The sequence below is a fragment of the Salvelinus alpinus genome, chromosome 17 (assembly GCF_045679555.1).
Source record: "Salvelinus alpinus chromosome 17, SLU_Salpinus.1, whole genome shotgun sequence".
Taxonomy (NCBI): Eukaryota; Metazoa; Chordata; class Actinopteri; order Salmoniformes; family Salmonidae; genus Salvelinus; species Salvelinus alpinus.
The window spans coordinates 47,537,379-47,561,650 of record NC_092102.1 but is presented as its reverse complement, the minus strand read 5'-3'; the positions used below and the strand labels follow the sequence as shown (position 1 = coordinate 47,561,650).

The window sequence follows — 24,272 nt, the reverse complement described above, 5'->3', positions numbered from 1 at the left end:
TTCACATTCTTAAACTAAAGTGGTGATCCTAAATGACCTAAGACAGGGAATTTTTTACTAGGATTAAATGTCAGGAATTGTGAAAAACTGAGTTTAAATGTATTGGGCTAAGGAGTATGTACATTTTCGACTTCAACTGTATATATACAGTGGGGCAAAAAAGTATTTAGTCAGCCACCAATTGTGCAAGTTCTACCACTTAAAAAGATGAGAGAGGCCTGTAATTTTCATCATAGGTACACTTCAACTATGACAGACAAAATGAGAAAAAAAAATCCAGAAAATCACATTGTAGGATTATTAATGAATTTATTTGAAAATTATGGTGGAAAATAAGTATTTGGTCACCTACAAACAAACAAGATTTCTGGCTCTCACAGACCTGTAACTTCTTCTTTAAGAGGCTCTTCTGTCCCACGGAAAACAACATGGTCCTATACTCAGACCCCCTACTGACCCTCAACATGGTCCTTAGTCTCAGACCCTCTACTGACCCTCAACATGGTCCTTAGTCTCAGACCCTCTACATGGTCCTTAGTCTCAGACCCTCTACTGACCCTCAACATGGTCCTTAGTCTCAGACCCTCTACATGGTCCTTAGTCTCAGACCCTCTACTGACCCTCAACATGGTCCTTAGTCTCAAATCCCCCTCTCAGATTCAGCTTGTCATCTTTCTGTATCTAATGCACAATGTGGTGGGAGGTCACCCACTAAGGACCTCCACCAGCTGCATACAGACACACATAAAGCGGGATTCAGAAAATTTACACCAAATGGGAAACCAGAGACTGTGGAGAGAGTTGAGCCCTTAAATCCACAGGTCCCTGCACAGTTCTGAGAAAGGAGCGATTAAAGGAACTCTGACACACTGTAATCACACAGCTATGACACAGCCACAACTCAGAACCTAAGTGAATCATACTAAGTGACTTCGCCAGAGAAAATAATATGCTGTGAGAACTCTCGCTCCAGAGAAGGAGAAAGAGGTCGGGGTACTGAAGTGATTGAATAAAAAAAGGTACACATTGTAGAATAGAAAGCAGCTGCAAATGGGAAAATTGTGTTGGCCACCTTCTCTCTGCCTTGGAAGACGTTTCAGCAAACACATAATTCTAACCTCTAAGAGCTTGGACCGCTAAAAACTGTTTGTTTTTAAATTAAATATCTTTGTCAGCCTTTATCATGTTGAAGTCACTTTTATGCTCATACTCACTTGTTGAGTGAGTGGCTTCCATGGCTGGCAGTGAACTCTCCATGGCTAGCCACCCCCCAGACTGCCATGGTTTGGTGGGTCATTCACCCCGACCTCCCCCATCTCAATCTCTCCCTCCAGACTCTCTTCCCCCTGTGCTTTCAAAAGCTCCCTGTGTCACCAGACTGATTAAAACAAACAGCGGCCCTATTTTAGTATCTAATCCATTAGTTCTCTGTTTTTTCTCTCCGGCCCTGGAGCACGCAGATTATTAGGTGTCCATGGGATCCACAACCACTCTAACCCCTCCCCTCTGTGACTGATTTTAGATTTCACATATGGCAGGCAAAGAGTAAACACATGTTTAGCATCCATGTGTAAACAGGATATGTGTTATATCTTGGTTCTATTCCCTATAGCTCAGAATGCTGATAACAAACGTGTGTGTCTGTGTGTGTGTGTGTGTGTGTGTGTGTGTCTGTTTCTCACACGCGGCAGGGTAGCCTAGTGGTTAGAGCGTTGGACTAGTAACCGAAAGGTTGCAAGTTCAAATCCCCGAGCTGACAAGGTACAAATCTGTCGTTCTGCCCCTGAACAGGCAGTTAACCCACTGTTCCTAGGCCATCATTGAAAATAAGAATTTGTTCTTAACTGACTTGCCTAGTAAAATAAAATAAAAATAGTTTGGTATGAAGATCAGAGGATGAAAGTGAATATTTCCAGTTATTTTGGGGTGAAGTGGGGTTGAAAGTATCGACTAGGAGACTAGTGTTTATTGTTATGTTGATGTTGGGGCATGTCGGGCTCTGCCAGATCAGCACTCCCTCTTTGACCTGTAGTGTCCATGTGTGTCTGTCTCTCTCTCTCTGTAAAAATCTCACCAGGAGTTACACCAAAACTATCTTCAGGGTTCAATGAAATTATATTTTTTTGTCTTTTCATGTCTGAGGTTTTCCAAAGTTTTACCATAGAGCTATATAATTACATCTTTACTGGTCCATTTACAGCTATCTGTCTGTGCCTCCAGCAGGTGATGTGATGTGTAGGAAGTATGTGAAATATAGCCCATTACCTTTACCCTCTTATAATGATCATCTATTTTCTCTACTGTCAGGCCGAAGATAGTTTTTAGTCTATATTCTTAGTACTTGTCTATTTACCACCACAAACCGATGCTCACACTAACACGCACTCAATGAGCTGTATAAGGCCATAAGCAAACAGGAAAATGCTCATCCAGAGGCGGCGCTCCTAGTGGCCGGGGACCTCAATGCAGGATAACTTAAATCCATTCTACCTCATTTCTACCAGCATGTTAAATGTGCAACCAGAGGTAAAAACTCTGTGCGTGTGTGAGTGTGACTGCATGTGTGCTAACAAACACATTAGATGATTCTTAAATTAAATAATAAATGAATCACGACTAACAATTAGTTAGAAAGATTACAACTCAATGTAATGATCATCAAAATATTGGAATGATAATTACAATATTTGTGAATTTTATGAATAGCATATCCAATGGAAGATGAATAAACTTAACTGGGGATAGGGCGGAAGCTTACTGACACTCCAGACAAATGGTTTATTATAAATGAAATGAATTATAGTTACATAACATTGTTCTATAGTGAATGTTGTTCAATAATTCACACAACACATGTGTTAAAATGTAATTGGACACAAAAGGCAACGGATTGTAGGAATCACACATCTGTTGTTATACCCTCTGCTGAGACAGAAGAGCTGAATCAACTGGGTTCAATAAGAATCACTCAAAGATTATCATAATAACAGAAGAGCTGAATCAACTGGGTTCAATCAGAATCACTCAAAGATTATCATAATAACAGAAGAGCTGAATCAACTGGGTTCAATCAGAATCACTCAAAGATTATCATAATAACAGAGAAGGCACACAAAGAATTAGTCATGGTGTCACATTCTATCACTGTGCATATTATTCATGATGTCATACACTTGTCTCATCTCTCCTTTGTGGATACCCTCGCTGAAGTGTAAGTCACACCAGTGTAGATGCCGTTGGATGGGAAGACCAGCTGACTGCCATTCATGCAGGTGACTTTCACTGTGGCCCTGTAGTCGAGGTCGATATTTGCTCTCCCCACTGTGATCTCAACATCCATGGTCTTCCCTGGCGGGATCTTCAGGTTGATGGTATCTGATTCTGTTATGGTCTCTGTCTTCTGCAGGCTGGTGGATTGCTCCACTCCTACGGTCAAGCTGAACCCTGATGACACCTCGACCAGATCCGGGATCCCTGCTTTGACCGACACATTCAATGTGGATTCTATCTTGTTCCTGACGGACCAGGAGGAAGTCTTGGTCAGGGTCTTGCTGTATGTAATGGACTCTTCTTGAACCAATGAGGTGTCATTGTGGTGGGACACGGATTTCACATATTCTGGGGTCACCTAAAATCAACACACACACAAAGATACAAATTGTTCAGACAAGACAAAGACAATTTTAGAACTAATCATCAGTGAGGAACTGATCAATAGATTTTTAGAAAGCCAACAATAATAACTAATGTGTCTGTATGTGTGTGTGACTGTCCTAGAAATGAGATGCCTGATGAATATCGACCCCCATTTTGGATTATATGTTTTAAAGTGGACAGCCCCCTTAATGTTAGAGCATCGGTAGAGTTTTCCTGAGCCGTCTACACACACCTGGGGTTTGAAGAGGGACAGGGTGGGATACTCCATGTCGGTCAGCACGGACGACTTGACGGTGTTGATGAAGAGGAAGCCCATGCAGTCGATGTCCGAGCCAGACCTGCCCTGCAGCCCCAGGCAGATTCCGGACCCCACATCTATGGTGTACTCAGTCTTCAGTGGCCAGCTGGTCATTTTTTCAAAAAACTGCCGGTTCTTACTCGTTGTGAACTTGATGGCACCCAGACGTGTGCCGGCGCCGTTACCCCACAGCGACAGCTTGGTGATGCGCTCGCCGAGTTCAAACTCAAACTCACTGAAAGTGTGCGAATTTCCAAAGGTCGCAACGCGCCCGTCGGTCAGCTCCGCCCGCACAGCTTTGATCTGCCAGCCTTCCACCGCCACTCCAATCTTCTTGAGGGTGGCACCGTTGTCCATGCCGTGGAATTCAAATGAACTGCCTCCTCCACCACCGATCAAATGCAGTGTGGTTGCCATGTTGAGTGTGTGTGTGCGTCACGTAACCTGAAATACAAATTTGTACAGATACATTTAAGAAACCTCTAACTCAAACTCAGATCTGATTCATACATTCGAAGCACCAAAAGTAAATTAAAGAACAAGATGAAAGGATCAAACAATAACCAAGGGATATAATGACTCATGGTTGGAACTAGAGGTCGAGCAACACATCAGTCTAGGGCAGGGCTCTCTAACCATGTTCCTGGAGAGCTACCCTCCTGTAGGTTTTCACTCCAGCCCCAGTTGTAACTAACCTGATTCAGTATACCAAACAGTTAATTATTAGAATCAGGTGGACTAGATTGGGATTGTAATGAAAAAATACAGGACGGTAGCTCTGGTCTAGGGTGAGTAAATCGTTGCACAATCCTCTGGTCACTGAGAATGACACGTTCTTAAATTAATCCTAACTCCTCCTTGTCCTCCACCCTCCTCTGATTTGTACATCTCTATTCGTCTGGAATCTATCACACCCATTCCTTCCTCCTCAGCTAGGAATCGGAGTCACCATGGAGTCCCTCTCCTACTCCCAGCACCTCCCCACTCTACCTCCTGCTGTTTCTTCCTGATCAACACCATGGAGTCCCTCTCCTACTCCCAGCACCTCCCCACTCTACCTCCTGCTGTTTGTTCCTGATCAACACCATGGAGTCCCTCTCCTACTCCCAGCACCTCCCCACTCTACCTCCTGCTGTTTCTTCCTGATCAACACCATGGAGTCCCTCTCCTACTCCCAGCACCTCCCCACTCTACCTCCTGCTGTTTCTTCCTGATCAACACCATGGAGTCCCTCTCCTACTCCCAGCACCTCCCCACTCTACCTCCTGCTGTTTCTTCCTGAGCAACACCATGGAGTCCCTCTCCTACTCCCAGCACCTCCCCATTCTACCTCCTGCTGTTTCTTCCTGATCAACACCATGGAGTCCCTCTCCTACTCCCAGCACCCCCCCACTCTACCTCCTGCTGTTTCTTCCTGATCAACACCATGGAGTCCCTCTCCTACTCCCAGCACCTCCCCACTCTACCTCCTGCTGTTTCTTCCTGATCAACACCATGGAGTCCCTCTCCTACTCCCAGCACCTCCCCACTCTACCTCCTGCTGTTTCTTCCTGATCAACACCATGGAGTCCCTCTCCTACTCCCAGCACCTCCCCACTCTACCTCCTGCTGTTTCTTCCTGATCAACACCATGGAGTCCCTCTCCTACTCCCAGCACCTCCCCACTCTACCTCCTGCTGTTTCTTCCTGATCAACACCATGGAGTCCCTCTCCTACTCCCAGCACCTCCCCACTCTACCTCCTGCTGTTTCTTCCTGATCAACACCATGGAGTCCCTCTCCTACTCCCAGCACCTCCCCACTCTACCTCCTGCTGTTTCTTCCTGATCAACACCATGGAGTCCCTCTCCTACTCCCAGCACCTCCCCACTCTACCTCCTGCTGTTTCTTCCTGATCAACACCATGGAGTCCCTCTCCTACTCCCAGCACCTCCCCACTCTACCTCCTGCTGTTTCTTCCTGATCAACACCATGGAGTCCCTCTCCTACTCCCAGCACCTCCCCACTCTACCTCCTGCTGTTTCTTCCTGATCAACTTGGTGACTTATATGTAATGAAACATATTGTTGTGTAAGTGAGCACGTCTCTATGCACTTATACAATTATTTCATATGTTGCTATAATTACGAATACTCATGAATAGTGATGACTACACATTTTATAGATGCTACATCAGAATATGATAACCTGACCTATAATGATGAGTATGAATGTAATAGATGCTACATCAGAATATGATAACCTGCCCTATAATGATGAGTATGATTGTAATAGATGCTCATCAGAATATGATAACCTGCCCTATATTGATGAGTATGATTGTAATAGATGCTCATCAGAATATGATAACCTGCCCTATAATGATGATTATGAATGTAATAGATTCTACATCAGAATATGATAACCTGCCCTATAATGATGATTATGAATGTAATAGATTCTACATCAGAATATAATAACCTGCCCTGTAATGATGAGTATGATTGTAATAGATGCTCATCAGTATATGATAACATGCCCTATAATGATGATTATGAATGTAATAGATTCTACATCAGAATATGATAACCTGCCCTATAATGATGAGTATGAATGTAATAGATTCTACATCAGAATATGATAACCTGCCCTATAATGATGAGTATGAATGTAATAGATTCTACATCAGAATATGATAACCTGCCCTATAATGATGAGTATGAATGTAATAGATTCTACATCAGAATATGATAACCTGCCCTATAATGATGAGTATGAATGTAATAGATGCTCATCAGAATATGATAACTTGCCCTATAATGATGAGTATGAATGTAATAGATGCTCATCAGAATATGATAACCTGCCCTATAATGATGAGTATGAATGTAATAGATTCTACATCAGAATATGATAACCTGCCCTATAATGATGAGTATGAATGTAATAGATGCTCATCAGAATATGATAACCTGCCCTATAATGATGAGTATGAATGTAATAGATGCTCATCAGAATATGATAACCTGCCCTATAATGATGAGTATGAATGTAATAGATTCTACATCAGAATATGATAACCTGCCCTATGATGATGAGTATGAATGTAATAGATGCTCATCAGAATATGATAACCTGCCCTATAATGATGAGTATGAATGTAATAGATGCTCATCAGAATATGATAACCTGCCCTATAATGATGAGTATGATTGTAATAGATGCTCATCAGAATATGATAACCTGCCCTATAATGATGAGTATGAATGTAATAGATTCTACATCAGGATATGAGGTGTTTATGGTGCTGAAATTCACCTTTCCAAAAAAAGTTGCTGTTTTGAAATATCTGAAAGAATAAAGATTGACATGACTCAATATAGAACAATATTCCTTAATATAGAACAATATTCTTTAAGAAGGCTGCAGTATTCACAGGTATGTATTAATATATTATAATATAGTACAATATCCATTAACACAGGCTGCAGTATTTACAGGTATGTACTAATATATTTTGACAATGTCTAATATAGAACAGGGTCTGTCAACCTTTTAAAGTACCTGTCCAATTAAAACTAACCCTCAGGTTTAGTCAAGTAACACCTAATACCTGAATCATTCAAACTTCATTACTGAATGTAGATACAAACTTTACCTCGATTTCAAATGGTTTCAGAAAGGTAAAGTATTTTCTTTTACCGGCATGTGATGCTACTCTGTAGTGTGCAAGCAGCTGCATCATTGGTAGTGTAGTCATGATTTGTATTGCCCTATTCTTGAACCATGTCCTTTAAGACCCTAAATATGAATATCTATGATCACAAGGTAGCGCCTGCTCTTCTCCATATTGCCTGGTAGAAAGTGTAGACAGAAGCCCATAAACGCTTTACACATGTTAGAGCTGCAGTGCAGTTCACCTTTACCTGCAGTTTAAACATTTAGAATCTGTCATTTCAGTATGAAATACTAGTTGTGTTAGTCAAATCAAGATGAAAAGGAAAGTTTGGTATAAAGCACTAGACTCAACAGTCTACTATATAGGAACAACTAAACATCATACTGTCATACCACATCTGCATATCTGAGTCAAATTAATCATTGTGATAATATAGTATAAATACAAAATGAACATGCAACAAGAAATATGAATAGCTAGAGAAACCTGTGTTTAGTCACTGACCTGAACATATATTACACAGGATCAGCAGAGCAGGCCAACATCCACCATGTGAAAACAAAAACAATAGTAGGCCAAAGTGAACAATGTGAGTAGAAAAAAATCATGTCATATATACTGATGAACTACAAATAATGACCAGTAAGTCAACTGTTTCATCATTTAGGAACCATTTGTTCCATGAAATGTGCAGTTAATTAGTAGTCAAATCAACATTAGTTCATCTTTTTTGTTCCCCACTTAGCAAGATGAGTTGTTAAGATTTGTTTTTACTAACATACAACACGTATGCAGGCCTCAGATTCAAAGATGGAAATAGATTCTCTAATTTAATTCAAGTAAGCTTCCATTTTAAAGCTGCATTAGGTCAGATTTATTTTTAAATTTGGTGAAATTGTCATCACACACTGTCAGCTATCAGTATGTAAAATATTCTGAGAGTAGATCCAGCTTCTTTGACTGCCCTTCACTCTGCAATCACTCTGAAATATCATTCCAGCCAATCATGTCCCTAGTAGGGAGGTACCTAATGTGCACAAATAATTTGATTTAAACAGATAAATATACGTGAGGAATTATATCAACTTCATTATTTGGGATTTATTAACATTTATGTCTGCAGGCAGAAGGCACAGAAAGCGAACGAGAGTGTGTGAGAGAGTTGAGTCCCTCCCCTCCTGTTCAGCTGCGACAGGGTCTATCGCTGCACACAGAGGAGCAGAAGTTGGAGCCAGAATTTTTTTTGTTTGTTGGTAACATGCCTGTTTATGCATTACATTTAAATTAAGGATAATGAAGTTGGTGAAGTGACTGAACAAAGTCTGTTTTTTGTCGAGATAGCACCAGTCACCTACTTTGAAAATCGTCAACTTTCCAGTTAACTTGATGGACTATTGCTAGCAAAGTCTGCTTTCTACAGACTGACCTGCTGCAGCTTTAACAGAGCAAAATTGCTGGCATGAAGAACTTCCTCTCTCAGTTCACCTTTCCCTGCAGTTCAATAATTTGGAACCTGACATTTCAGTACCCAATGCCAGATGTGTCAATCAGTGTATTCAAGATGAAGAGACAGCTTGATGTAAAACACTACACTCAACAGTCTACTCACCTCACATTAAACATCATACTAACATCCCACTTTTGAATTCAAAACAGAACAATAGGAGGCCAAAGTCAACCATGTGAAAACAAGGCAACAGTAAACATGTTGTCCCCCACGAATGATGCAGTATCCCCTATTTATTTCACGATGGTGACAGAGGGAAGGGCTGCCGTCTTATCGGCTATCAACCAACCAAGCTATTTTGTTTGTTTTTACATTATGCTGCTGCTATTATTTGTTATTCTTATCTATTACTTTTTAAATTTTTTATTTGGGGGGTATTTTCTTAAAACTGCATTGTTGGTTAAGGGCTCGTAAGTAAGCATTTCACTGTAAGGTGACACCTGCGCATCTGACAAATAACATTTGATTTGATTTGATTTGGGCCAATTTAGATATTGCATGTGACTAACAAATTGCAGTTAATTGCCATAGCTCCCACATTGGCAAATCAGTGTAATTTTGTAAATGTTGGATCTCTATGGCAAGACGAATCATTCACCCAAGTTTTGTCAAAATCAGCCCAGTGCTCTCAGAGATATATTGTTTTACTAACATACAAACAAACATACAGACGGACAGACAGAGACAGATCCGTAGTCCCCTCCCAAATTTAATATTGGGGGACAACAAGCCCATACCATGCTTGTTCAGCTAAACTTTATAACTGATGTAGGAACTGTTTCAGAGTATAGGAAGCATTTGTTCCCTGAAATGTTTTGTTAATAAGTTGGTCAAAATAAATATATAGCTCTCAAATATTCCTCATATAGCAAGATGAGTTATTTCGGGACATTGTGTACTTACGTACAATGTTATGCAGTCCTCAGTGTTAAGGATGACTATAGAAGATCTTGATGGAAGAAAACTGATTGGTTCCGAGATTCCGAGTGAAGTTCAGTTGTTTAACATCAAAGATGCATCAGTGGATACGTGTCTCTGGAGTGGAGAAGCACTCTCTTATAAAGCAGCAAAACTCCCCCCACGTCAATACAATGATGTGCATCAGTAGTTTTCTATTGAAATTGACACAAACCCTTTGACCCTGATTAAGACATTGTATTGTGCTAATCATGACAAACTTGTATCAACAGTTGTAACCACTCCTGGCAACACTTCCTCTTCTTGCTGGAAGTGGCGACACATATTGGTGGTTTCCAGTCACTTGCCAAAACATGCTCAAATGCAACAACACCTTTCTCTACTCATACTATACACTCTAAGAAGAAAGGGGATATCTAGAACCTAAAATGGTTCTTTGGCTGTCCCCATAGGAGAACCCTTTGAAGAACTCTTTTTGGTTCCAGGTAGAAACCTTTTGAGTTCCATGTCGAGTTCTGCAAGGAACCCAAAGAGTTCTACCTGAAACCACAAAGAGTTCTATTTGGAACCAAAAATGGTTCTCTTATGGGGAGATCCTGATAACCATTTTGGATTCCTTTTTTCTGAGACTGTAGTTTTTTTCATCAAAACATTCTACAAGTTTAAAGCCTATGTGGTGGAAAATGTCTTATACTGAAGACAGCAGTGAATTGTACAAGCTGTATGCATTCTCTGTTCTGTTTATCATGATTCGTGAAGGTGACTGGATAAATACACAAAGGGACACGGTCATAACCTCCCCCTCAGATGAATTGTCAGAATGCCCAGAACATTTTCTGGAAGTTAAAATATGAGACTTTGCTCAATTTCTTTGGGGACTGAGCCTGAATGATAACAGCCAGCCGCATGCAGGAACAACCCCTAAATCATACCTACATTTCTAAAAACCTTGTTGCTTTGCCCCTTCAGAGCTTCAGTAGACCTATACCAAGGTTTGTAAACCTCTCCGTACATTAAACAAATAAAGATTGCTTCATTTACTTTGAGTTTACTTTGAGTCCTTAGTGGTGAATTTCCACCTCAATTCTGGCATCACAAACTTATGGTTGATTTCTCCGTGGTGGTCCAACAGTGAAGCTCTGGCTGGGAACACCAGTGGGGTTTCTTTCACCCTGATTAACACATTTTTATTGTGCTAATCATGACAAATGTGTGTGTTGGAAATTGAACATCAGGGACACCTGAAGTCCATATTAAATTATGACATTATCAGTTAACTGGAGATGTTAAAGCAAACACGTACAGGTGTGCGCAATGAGGAAGTCCAGGTGTCCGTAATGATGTTTGCCAGGAATGGTGGTTAGTAGACCGGCGACGTGGAGTACTTTAGAGGGGGAGAGGGAGTATACCCCTTGCGGGTTCGACGTGGGTTCGATGTCAGCATCTGACGCAAACCCGATGAACTTGGTCATGAGTCCGCCATTGGTGGCAAATGACAAGGTGAAAAGTTCAACTAGGAACTTAACTGAACATGAGATTTTCCTGTGTGGCTTGGGTGATTCACCAGCTGACACTTACCGCCCTCCTCTGATAAGGGCTGTGTGCCTAAACGGCACTATGGTTGAGGATGCCATACTGGCAACCTGGTTGGAAAAATCTGCATTCAGTATGTAAATATTCAACGCAATTTCGAAAACGGCTAACTGCAATCCACTTGTGCCGAAAACATTCCGATTTCCACTGGGAACGACTCCCCAGACGATACTCACCGCTATAGGGGTGTGTGCGCTATCAATCTGCATTGGAAACAAGGAAGTATCTCACTACCAACTGGTTGTCGTGGACCTCCCACATACATTCTATGTGGGAGCAGAAATGTTGGTAAGATTGGGTGTTAAACTCGATACCATGCACCAAGTTCTTCGGTCTTTGGCGCAGCCAGACCAACATGCCTTGTCTTTCGAACCGGTGCGAATGGCATCCGGGCAGACTATTCATGAAGCTTGCAAGGTGATAACTGAGTCCGTCATGGTGATTCTAGGCAAGAACCACAGAGGTTTCTGTAAGACTGAACCTGGCGCCCGGATACCGGATGGAAGGCACCACTCCGTTCTTCCATCCCTCTCCCCGCAACTATTCGGCTTGGGGCTAACTATCAATGGCAACCCGCTGTTGGAACTAACCGCTAGATCCACTTACACAAACAACAACACAGAGTTACACATGGAATAAACAACATAGAGTCAATAATACAATAGAAAAAGTCTATATACAGTTTTTGCAAACAAGGTAGGATAACCTTTCAGCTACTACTGTCGGAGGCTGACGGTCTTGTCAATGACATGGAAAGACATCAGTTGAGAGAATTGGTTAACAAACACAGTGAGATCTGGTCGACAGACTCGCTGGATTGCGGTGTAATGGGCATTCATGTGGTGCGTATTCCTACGCCACCCGGAACATCTCCTACGTTTGTGAGACAATACAAAATTCCGCTCGCATCATACACAGGGGTACAAGAGACTATCGACTCCCTATTAGCTAAACGGATAATCAAGGAATGTAACAGTACGTACAATGCTCACGTGTGGCCTGTTCTGAAACCAACGGGTAAATGGCGTCTTACCGTTGACCATAGACAACTCAACAAACTGGTCATGTTGTCTTGTTGGCCAATGCCACAGCTCGACCAAGAATTGCCAAAGGTGGCAAACGCCAAGTACTTCTCCACCGTCGACGTGGCAAACAGTTTCTGGACCATGACAGTCGACCCTCGTGACCAACACAAGTTGGATTTCTCGTTCTCGAACAAGCTCTTCACATTCAATTGTTGCCCGTTTGTGTATGAGAACTCAACATCTTCCTGCACAAGGCAATGCCAGATGCAGCATCCAGGGGGACGATAATCTATGTGGACGACGTTCTCATGAGAAGTGAGACTTGTTCACATCACCTCAACAAGATGGACCATGTTCTTACCCAACTCGGGATCAAAATCGACAACATACAGTGAAGCTGGAGTGCGCCAAATTCAAATTACAAAATTGTAATATTACACATTCATGAACATACAAGTGCCTACATCATTTAAAAGCTTAACTTCTTGTTAATCCAACCGCGTTGTCAGATTTCAAAAAGGCTTCACGGCGAAAGCATACCATGCGATTGTCTGAGGACAGCGCCCAGCATAGAAAAGCATTAAAAACATTTTCCAAACCAGCAGAGGGGTCACAGTAGTCAGAAATTGCGATAAAATAAATCCCTTACCTTTGAAGATCTTTCTCGGTTTGCAATCCCAAGTGTCTCAGCTACACAACAAATGGTTGTTTTGTTCAATAAAGTCCTTCTTTATATCCCAAAAAAGTCAGTTTAGTTGCCGCGTTTGATTCAGTAATCCACCCGTTCCACTAGTTCAACATGCATACAAAGGAATCCCAAAAGTTACCAATAAACTTCGTCCAAACAAGTCAAACAATGTTTCTAATCAATCCTCAGGTACCCTAATATGTAAATAAATGATACAATTTAAGATGGAATGTAGTATGTTCAATACCGGAGATAAATAACGAGGTGTGCACCCTCATCAACGCGTGCCACAAGACTACAGTCAAAATGAGAGCCACCTTGAAAAACTACAACTACTAAATCATTTTTCAAAAAACAAGCCTGAAACCCTTTCTAAAGACTGTTGACGTCTAGTGGAAGCCATAGGAACTGCAATCTGGAAGCTATTTATTTGTATATCCAACAGACAGGTGTTGAAATGGACAGTGACCTAAAAAAAAAGAATCTGGATGATTTTCCTTGGGTTTTTGCCTGCAATATCAGTTCTGTTATACTCACAGACATACAGTTTTAGAAACTCCAGAGTGTTTTCTATCCAATGCTACCAATTATATGCATATCCTAGCCTCTGGGCCTGAGTAACAGGCAGTTTACTTTGAGCACGTAATTTATCCGAACTTCTGAACACTGCCCCCTAGCCCTAAGAGGTTTTTAAGTCAATTCTTTGTAGAGGCTCCTTTGGCGGTGATTACAGCTGTCTTTCTGGGTAAGTCTCTAAGAGCTTAGCACACCTGGATTGTACAATATTTGCCCATTATTTTTTAAACATTCTTCAAGCCCTGTTAAGTTGATTGTTGATCATTGATCATTGCTAGACATCCATTTTCAAGTCTTGCCAATGATTTTTAAGCTGTGACATTCAATGTTGTCACGGTAAGCAACTCCAGTGTCGATTTGGACTTGTGTTTTAGGTTATTGTCCTGAAGAAAGGTGAATTCATCTCCCAGTGTCTGTTGGAAAGCAGACTGAACCAGGTTTTCCTCTAGGATTTTGCCTGTGCTTATAGCTGTATAATTTAATTAATTAATTTTTTTTAATTAATTTTTTATCCTAAAAAACTCCCTAGTCCTTGCCGATGACAAGTATACACATAACATGATGCAACCACCACTATGATTGAAAATATGAAGAGGGATATTAGGGATGTATTGGATTTGACCCAAACATAACACTTTGTATTCAGAACAAAACGATCATTTTTTTGCAACATTTTTTGCAGTATCACTTTAATGCCTTGTTGCAAACATGATGTATGTTTTGGAATATTAGTATTCTGTACAGGCTTCCTTCTTTTCACTCTGTCAATTATTTTGGTATTGTGGAGTAAACTACAATGTTGTTGATCCATTCTCAGTTTTCTCATATCACAACCATTAAACTCTGTAACTGTTATAAAGTCACCATTGGCTTCATGGTGAAATCCCTGAGCAGTTACCTTGAGTTAGGAAGGACGCCTGTATCTTTGTAGTGACTGTGTGTATTGATACACCATCCAAAGCTCAAAGGGATATTCAGCATCTGCTTTATTTTTTATTGTTTACACCACTCCCAATCAGGGTCCTTCCTTGAGAGGCATTAGAAAACCTCCCTGGTCATTATGGTTGAATATGTGCTTGAAATTCACTACTCCCCAAATACAGGTGTGCCAGGCTTTTGGCGTCATACCCAAGAAGACTCGAGGCTGTAATCGCTTCCAAAGGTGCTTCAACAAAGTACTGAGTAAAGGGTCTGTAAATGTGATGTTTCATTTTTTTTTTTTTATACATTCGGGTTAGGGTTACATTTCTAAAAACCTGTTTTTACTTCGTCATTATGGTGTTGTGTGTAGATTGATGAGGGGGGGAAAACAATTTAATCCATTTTAGAATAAGGCTGTAACGTAACAAAATGTGGTTAAAAGTGAAGCGGTCTGAATACTTTCTGAATGCACTATATATAGTGTATGTACAACACTGCTAAGACTATCAGGTGCCTCATGGAGAATGTAATCTATCGGTGTGTTGTTGTTAGGACTCAGACAGAAGGACACAGCACACCAAGAATTGGTCTAGGAGTCATATTGGGATATTGTTTCAATCTCTCATGTTTTTTTCTCACTCACAGTGTTCTCAGTGTTCTCAGAGTTCACAGTGTTCTCAGAGTTCACAGTGTTCTCAGTGTTCTCAGTGTTCTCAGTGTTCTCAGTGTTCTCAGTGTTCTCAGAGTTCTCAGAGTTCTCAGAGTTCTCAAAGTTCTCAGAGTTCACAGTGTTCACAGTGTTCTCAGAGTTATCAGAGTTCACAGAGTTCACAGTGTTCTCAGAGTTATCAGAGTTTACAGTGTTCTCAGAGTTATCAGAGTTCACAGTGTTCTCAGAGTTCAGTGTTCTCAGAGTTATCAGAGTTATCAGAGTTCACAGAGTTATCAGAGTTATCAGAGTTCTCAGTGTTCTCAGAGTTATGAGAGTTATCAGAGTTCTTAGAGTTCACAGTGTTATCAGTGTTCAGTGTTCTCAGAGTTATCAGAGTTCTCAGAGTTTACAGTGTTCTCAGTGTTCTCAGCGTTCACAGTGTTCTCAGTGTTCTCAGAGTTCACAGTGTTCTCAGCGTTCACAGTGTTCTCAGTGTTGTCAGTGTTCTCAGTGTTCTCAGTGTTCTCAGAGTTCACAGAGTTCACAGTGTTCTCCGTGTTCTCAGAGTTATCAGAGTCCACAGTGTTCTCAGAGTTATCAGTGTTCTTAGAGTTCTCAGAGTTTTGAGAGCTCTCAGTGTTCACACTGTTGTCAGTGTTGTCAATGTTCTCAGTCTTGTCAATGTTCTAAGGGTTGTCAACGTTCTCCGTGTTCTCAAAGTTCTCAGGACTGACTACTTATATACTGGCAATTTCAGGCCTACATGGAAATTACTGTTTATACTTCAATCTACATGTAGCAACAATTTCAAACTGGTTGCATCACCACTTGGTTTGGCAACTGCTCGGCATCCGGCCGCAAGGAAGCTACAGAGGCTAGTGCGTATGGCCCAGTACATCTCTGAGGCCGAGATTCCTGCCATCCAGGACCTATATACTAGGTTGTGTCAAAGGAAGGCCCAAAAAATTGTCAAAGACGCCAACCACCCAAAACATAGACTGTTCTCTCTGCTACCACATGGAACGCTGTACCGAAGCGTGAAGTCTGGGACCAAAAGGCTCCTTAACAGCTTTTAACCCCAAGCCATAAGACTGCTGAACCGTTTATACAATGGCTAGAAGGAATATTTGCACTGACGCCCTTACTTTATTTGTATTTATTCTTATTTTTTACACTGACTCTCTAGTACAGGCTAGATGTACACTCAGTGGACTCTAAACACACAATCACACGCACTACTGTACTCACACCACACACACACACACACACACACACACACACACACACACACACACACACACACACACACACACACACACACACACACACACACACACACACACACACACACACACACACACACACACACACACACACACACACACACACACACACAACATACATTCCTTCACACTCTTTACATACACCACTGGTACTCGCTGTTAGCTTGTAGACTAAACTTAAACTTGAGACTCTTGTCCCCCTTGCCCATTTTAAATATTTATTGGAGAATTGTTATTTTTGTATTGCTTGTAACTGTTTCATGTAATGTAAGTTCTTGTGCTGTTAGGGGAATAACCTGTGTGTAAATGTAATCTGTTGCTGTATTTTTTTGTGTTATCTGTGATTGTTTTGTTTGTCTTGTTTAGTTTTTTAATCATTGTACCAAAACTGTATGTGTAAACATGTATACGCAGGGCCCAGCTGTAAAAGAGACCTTGGTCTCAGTCTGTGTTCCTTGTTGAAATAAAGGTATGATAATAATACACTTATAGGATGTTTTGATGAACAAAACTACAGTCTTAGAAAAATGGATTCCAAAACGGTTATCCGGCTCTCCCAATAGGTGAACCATTTTTGGTTCCAAGTAGAACCCTTTGTGGTCGCAGATAGAACTCTTTTGGGTTACTTGTAGAACTCTCTGTGTAAAGGGTTCTACATGGAACTCAAACGGGTTCTAATTGGAACCAAAAGTGTTCTACCTGGATCCAAAAAGGGTTCTTCAAAGGGTTCTCCTATAGGCACAGCTAAAGAACCATTTTAGGTTCTAGATAGATTCTTTGTTTCTAAGAGTGTATAGTATGAGTAGAGAAAGGTGTTGTTGCGCATTAATGAACATGTTTAGGGTAGTGACTGGAAACCACCGATATGCTCTCTGGCTAATCAGAAAGAAGAGGAAGTGGTGCCAAGAGTAGTTGAAACTGTTGATACATATTTGTCATGATGAGCACAATACAATGTCTTAATCTGGGTCAAAGGGTTTGTGTCAATTTCAATAGAAAACTACTGACGCACATCATTTTATGGACGTGGGAGGAGTTTTGCTGCTTTATGAAAGAGTGCTTCTCCACTCCAGAGACACGTATTCCACTGTTGCGTCTTTGGTGTTAAACAATTGAACTTCACTCTGAGTCTTGACTCTTAAACAGGTTTATTGCATATTGAATCAGACATATCAGTTTACTTCAATTACTATCTTCTATAGCCATCCTTAACACTGAGGCCTGCATATCGTTGTATGTAATTACACAATGTCCCTAAATAACTCATCTTGCTATATGAGGAAATATTTGAGTGCTAAATTATTATTTTGACCAAATAATGAACAAAACATATATATTTTTTTTGTTCCTATATTCTGAAACAGTTGCTTAATCAGTTATAAAGTCTAGTTAAACAAGCATGGTATGGGTTTGTTGTCCCCCACGATGGAATTGGGGAGGGGACTACGGATCTGTCTCTGTCCGTCCGTCCGTATGTTTGTTTGTAAGTTAGTAACACATGATATCTCAGACAGCACTGGTAAGATTTTGACAAAGCTTGGGTGAATGATTCGTCTTGCCATAGAGATCCAACGTTTTACAAAAGTACACTGATTGCTCCAAGGTGGGAGTTATGGTATTTAACTGCAATTTGTTAGTAACACAGAATAAGTCAATTGGCCCAGGAGGCGGTGCATCATTCGTGGGGGACGACATGTTAACTGTTGCCTTGTTTTCACATGGTTGACTTCAGCCTCCTATTGTTCTGTTTTGAATTCAAAAGTATTATGTTAGTATGATGTTTAATGTGAGGTGAGTAGACTTTTGAGTGTAGTGTTTTACATCAAGCTGTCTCTTCATCTTGAATACTGTTACGTTCCCCAGTTTTTGTGTTGTTGGTTTATGTATATGTATATTTCAGGAAATGGCTTCCTGGATTCCCCCAAGCAGCTGATTGGTCAGCCCCAGTGCAGATTGGAGCTCTGATCCCGCCCTCTCGTTAGGGGATACAGCTGTCAGCAATTACAAACTCCTTCTGCAGCTTTATAAGCCAGTGTTCCTTTGTTAGGCAGAGAGAGCTTCTTTGATGTCCTGTGTTGCTCAGGGAGAGCGTCTTGGTATGTCCTGTGTTGTTGTTGTTGTTGTTGTTGTTGTTGTTGTTGTTGTTGTTGTTGTTGTTGTTGTTGTTGTTGTTGTTGTTGTTGTTGTTGTTGTTGTTGTTGTTGTTGTTGTTGTTGTTGTTGTTGTTGTTGTTGTTGTTGTTGTTGTTGTTGTTGTTGTTGTTGTTGTTGTTGTTGTTGTTGTTGGTCTGTATTGTAAAGTATCATTGAAATTGTTCACTTTACTTTATTATGTCCTGTGTTGTTGTTGTTGTTGTTGTTGGTGGTGGTGGTCTGTATTTTGTAGCTGGTTCTGCAGACGTATGTCAAAAGGACTGTTTTTGATCATTGAAATTGTTCACTTTACTTTATTATTCAGTCATGTTTTAGGTGTTACCTGACTAAATCTGAGGGTTAGTTTTAATTGGACAGGTACTTTAAAAGTTTGACAGACCCTGTTCTATATTAGACAGTGTCATAATATATTGATGCATACCTGTGAATACTAAAGCCTGTGTTAATGAATATTGTTATATTTTAATTAATAAAATGTAATCTTTATTCTTTCAGATTTCAAAGCGGTAACTTTGTTTGGAAAAGTGAGTTCCAGCACCATAAATGCCTCATATTCTGAAGTGGAATCTAACATTCATATTCTTTGTAATTATAGCAAGATCAGAATACATTTTTAGAAGTGCATAGAGATGTGCTCAGCAGGAGGTGCTGGGAGTAGGAGACGGACTCTGTGGCTTTGAATGTCTGAATCAGCTCCTTTGAGTTGGAGGCTTCATAAATTGATCTGTACAAATTTGTATTTCAGGTGACGTGCACACATGGCAACCACACTGCATTTGATCGGTGGTGGAGGAGGCAGTTCATTTGAATTCCACGGCATGGACAACGGTGCCACCCTCAAGAAGATCGGAGTGGCGGTGGGAGGCTCGCAGGTGATAGCTGTGCGGGCGGAGCTGACCGACGGGAAAGTAGCGACTTTTGGAGATGCGAACACTTTCAATGAGTTTGAGTTCAACCTCGGCGAGCGCATCACCAAGCTGTCTCTGTGGGGTAACGGCGCCGGCACACGTCTGGGTGCCATCAAGTTCATGACGAGTCAGAACCGGCAGTTCTTTGAAAAAATGACCAGCTGGGAATTGAAGACTGAGTACACCATAGATGTGGGGTCCGGAATCTGCCTGGGGCTGCAGGGCAGGTCTGGCTCGGACATCGACTGCATGGGCTTCCTCTTCATCAAAACCATCAAGCTTTCCGTAATGACTGACATGGAGTATCCCACCCTGTCCCTCTTCAAACCCCAGGTGTGTGTAGACAGCTCAGGAATACTCTACCGATGCTCTAACATTAAGGGGGCTGTCCACTTTAAAACATGTAATCCAATATGGGGGTCGACATTCATCAGGCATCATTTCTAGGACGGTCATGCCTTATGTTTAATTGGCCTTGGTCAGTAAAATAGCCCCAACACCTTTTTAAAAATGTTTTTTACCTTTACTCATACGCATCAGTCCACGATAGCAAGCACACACCTGTTATTAATGTTGGCTTTCTAAAAATCTATATCCATTATTAAATTGTCTTTGTCTTGTTTGAACAACTTGTATCTTTGTGTTTTTAGGTGACCCCAGAAAATGTGAAATCCGTGTCTCACCAGAACGACACCTCCTTGGTTCTAGAAAAGTCCCTTACATACAGCAAGACCCTGACCAAGACTTCCTCCTGGTCCGTCAGCAACAAAATGGAGTCCACCTTTAATGTATCGGTCAAAGCGGGGATCCCAGATCTGGTCGAGGTGTCATCAGGGTTCAGCTTGACCGTAGGAGTGGAGGATTTCACCAGCCTGCACAAGACAGAGACCATAACAGAATCGGGTACCATCACCGTGAAGATCCCGCCAGGGAAGACCATGGATGTTGAGATCACAATGGGGAAAGCAAATATCGACCTCGACTACAGGGCCACAGTAAAAGTCACCTGCATGAATGGCAGTCAGCTGCTCTTCCCATCCAATGGCATCTACACTGGTGTGACTTACACTTCAGTGAGGATGTCCACAAAGGAGAGATGAGTCAAGTGTGACTTTATGAATAAAAAGTGCAGTGATAGAAATTGAGACCATTACTGATTCTTTGTGTGCCTTTTCTGTTATTATGATAATCTTTGAGTGATTCTAATTGAACCCAGTTCTTTGTCTCAGAGGATATAACAATAGGAGGCGTGCATCTCCACCCCGCTGATCCTCAACACTGGGGCCCCACAAGGGTGCGTTCTGAGCCCTCTCCTGTACTCCCTGTTCACCCACGACTGCGTGGCCATGCACGCCTCCAACTCAATCATCAAGTTTGCGGATGACACTACAGTGGTAGGCTTGATTACCAACAACGACGAGACGGCCTACAGGGAGGAGGTGAGGGCCCTCGGAGTGTGGTGTCAGGAAAATAACCTCACACTCAACGTCAACAAAACAAAGGAGATGATTGTGGACTTCAGGAAACAGCAGAGGGAGCACCCCCCTATCCACATCGACGGGTCAGTAGTGGAGAAGGTGGAAAGTTTTAAGTTCCTCGGTGTACACATCACGGACAAACTGAATTGGTCCACCCACACAGACAGCGTTGTGAAGAAGGCGCAGCAGCGCCTCTTCAACCTCAGGAGGCTGAAGAAATTCGGCTTGTCACCAAAAGCACTCACAAACTTCTACAGATGCACAATCGAGAGCATCCTGTCGGACTGTATCACCGCCTGGTACGGCAACTGCTCCGCCCACAACCGTAAGGCTCTCCAGAGGGTAGTGAGGTCTGCAGAACGCATCACCGGGGGCAAACTACCTGCCCTCCAGGACACCTACACCACCCGATGTCACAGGAAGGCCATAAAGATCATCAAGGACAACAACCACCCAAGCCACTGCCTGTTCACCCCGCTATCATCCAGAAGGCGAGGTCAGTACAGGTGCATCAAAGCAGGGACCGAGAGACTGAAAAACAGCTTCTATCTCAAGGCCATCAGACTGTTAAACAGCCACCACTAACATTTAGCGGCCGCTGCCAACATACTGACTCAACTCCAGCCACTTTAAAAATGGGAATTGATGGAAACTATGTTAAAATGTACCACTAGCCACTTTAAACAATGCCACTTAATATAATGTTTACATACCCTACATTACCCATCTCATATGTATATACTGTACTCTATATCATCTACTGCATCTTGCCATCTTTATGTAATACATGTACCACTAGCCACTTTAAACTATGCCACTTTATGTTTACATACCCTACAGTACTCATCTCATATGTATATACCGTACTCTATACCATCTACTGCATCTTGCCATGCCGTTCTGTACCACCACTCATTCATATATCTTTATGTACATATTCTTTATCCCTTTACACTTGTGTGTGTGTATAAGGTAGTAGTTGTGGAATTGTTAGGTTAGATTACTTGTTGGTTATTACTGCATTGTCGGAACTAGAAGCACAAGCATTTCGCTACACTCGCATTAACATCTGCTAACCATGTGTATGTGACTAATAACATTTGATTTGATTTGATTTGATTAGGTGGGTCTTTCCTACAATCTGGTGCCTATTGTGTCCAATGACATGTTTGGGAGAAGGGGGAAGCATTTTCACTTTTGGCAGAATTATTGAACAACATTAATTTAAAGATGTTTATGGTTAGATCCCCATTTACCATAAACACGATGTTATGTAACTTGATTTCATAAAAAAATCTGTCTTGTGTGTTTGCCATATCTCCTGTATAGTTTCGACTTCCATCGGACATTAAATCAAATTCGCAAATATTGGAATTAACATTACATTGAGTTCTCTTTAACAAATTCTTTATGATTAACACATGCAGTCACTCAAACACACGCACGTTCACGTTACACACACCACATCTGTTAACAGACTCATATGATGAACAATTTAAATATTTCACCCTAACCCAAAAGACGTGTAAATATTGGACTATACATTGTGTAGAATCCAAGCAGCATCTCAGCTGCATATCAGTTACAACTAACAGCATTTTTGTTGTAGTGCTAGTAACTATGGGCCAGCAGTTAGCCTAGTGGTGAGAGTGTAAACAACATGAAATACTTCAAATGAATATTCGATAAGCTCTAAACATGCAAATCCTGGAATTAATGAAATTACCTTTTGACACTGCAGCACCTGGGGGAATACACTGAACAATAATATAAATCACCATGTAAAGTGTTGGTCCCACTGCAGCACCTGGGGGAATACACTGAACAATAATATAAATCACCATGTAAAGTGTTGGTCCCACTGCAGCACCTGGGGGAATACACTGAACAATAATATATATCACCATGTAAAGTATTGGTCCCACTGCAGCACCTGGGGGAATACACTGAACAATAATATAAATCACCATGTAAAGTGTTGGTCCCACTGCAGCACCTGGGGGAATACACTGAACAATAATATAAATCACCATGTAAAGTGTTGGTCCCACTGCAGCACCTGGGGGAATACACTGAACAATAATATAAATCACCATGTAAAGTATTGGTCCCACTGCATCACCTGGGGAAATACACTGAACAATAATATAAATCACCATGTAAAGTGTTGGTCCCACTGCATCACCTGGGGAAATACACTGAACAATAATATAAATCACCATGTAAAGTGTTGGTCCCACTGCAGCACCTGGGGGAATACACTGAACAATAATATAAATCACCATGTAAAGTGTTGGTCCCACTGCAGCACCTGGGGGAATACACTGAACAATAATATAAATCACCATGTAAAGTGTTGGTCCCACTGCAGCACCTGGGGGAATACACTGAACAATAATATAAATCACCATGTAAAGTGTTGGTCCCACTGCAGCACCTGGGGGAATACACTGAACAATAATATAAATCACCATGTAAAGTGTTGGTCCCACTGCAGCACCTGGGGGAATACACTGAACAATAATATAAATCACCATGTAAAGTGTTGGTCCCACTGCAGCACCTGGGGGAATACACTGAACAATAATATAAATCACCATGTAAAGTGTTGGTCCCACTGCAGCACCTGGGGGAATACACTGAACAATAATATAAATCACCATGTAAAGTGTTGGTCCCACTGCAGCACCTGGGGGAATACACTGAACAATAATATAAATCACCATGTAAAGTGTTGGTCCCACTGCATCACCTGGGGGAATACACTGAACAATAATATATATCACCATGTAAAGTGTTGGTCCCACTGCATCACCTGGGGGAATACACTGAACAATAATATAAATCACCATGTAAAGTGTTGGTCCCACTGCAGCACCTGGGGGAATACACTGAACAATAATATAAATCACCATGTAAAGTGTTGGTCCCACTGCAGCACCTGGGGAATACACTGAA

At 41.5% G+C, this 24,272-nt stretch overlaps 4 protein-coding genes across 10 annotated transcripts in view; 1 reads left to right on the top strand and 3 right to left on the bottom strand.

Annotated features, from left to right (window-relative positions):
* The window catches only part of LOC139543080 (aerolysin-like protein), a 75,437-nt gene that overhangs the window by 37,223 nt on the left and 13,942 nt on the right, over positions 1-24,272 (bottom strand). The window lies entirely within an intron of this gene.
* Positions 2,759-10,337, bottom strand: LOC139543077 (aerolysin-like protein). Of its 4 annotated transcripts, none has more exons than XM_071349222.1 (4): positions 10,023-10,155; positions 7,252-7,282; positions 3,890-4,399; positions 2,759-3,628 (listed from the first exon to the last, which is right to left on the bottom strand). In XM_071349222.1, exons 3-4 carry the CDS (start codon positions 4,370-4,372, stop codon positions 3,179-3,181), a joined length of 933 nt encoding a protein of 310 aa, XP_071205323.1. In that variant the 5' UTR covers positions 4,373-4,399; positions 7,252-7,282; positions 10,023-10,155; the 3' UTR covers positions 2,759-3,178. The 4 variants fall into 4 exon arrangements, with proteins under 4 accessions (XP_071205323.1, XP_071205324.1, XP_071205322.1 ...); XM_071349223.1 differs by having other exon boundaries at positions 10,027-10,151; XM_071349221.1 differs by lacking the exon at positions 7,252-7,282 and having other exon boundaries at positions 10,027-10,337.
* Positions 12,223-16,414, bottom strand: LOC139541888 (uncharacterized protein DDB_G0287625-like). The gene is made up of 5 exons (XM_071346771.1): positions 16,286-16,414; positions 15,903-16,178; positions 15,484-15,732; positions 12,664-12,900; positions 12,223-12,231 (listed from the first exon to the last, which is right to left on the bottom strand). Exons 1-5 carry the CDS (start codon positions 16,412-16,414, stop codon positions 12,223-12,225), a joined length of 900 nt encoding a protein of 299 aa, XP_071202872.1.
* On the top strand, positions 18,825-20,981 carry LOC139543082 (aerolysin-like protein). Of its 3 annotated transcripts, XM_071349233.1 has the most exons (4): positions 18,825-18,871; positions 19,424-19,452; positions 19,674-20,169; positions 20,487-20,981. In XM_071349233.1, exons 3-4 carry the CDS (start codon positions 19,687-19,689, stop codon positions 20,934-20,936), a joined length of 933 nt encoding a protein of 310 aa, XP_071205334.1. In that variant the 5' UTR covers positions 18,825-18,871; positions 19,424-19,452; positions 19,674-19,686; the 3' UTR covers positions 20,937-20,981. The 3 variants fall into 3 exon arrangements, with proteins under 3 accessions (XP_071205334.1, XP_071205336.1, XP_071205335.1); XM_071349235.1 differs by lacking the exon at positions 19,424-19,452 and having other exon boundaries at positions 18,828-18,865; positions 19,638-20,169; XM_071349234.1 differs by lacking the exon at positions 19,424-19,452 and having other exon boundaries at positions 18,828-18,880.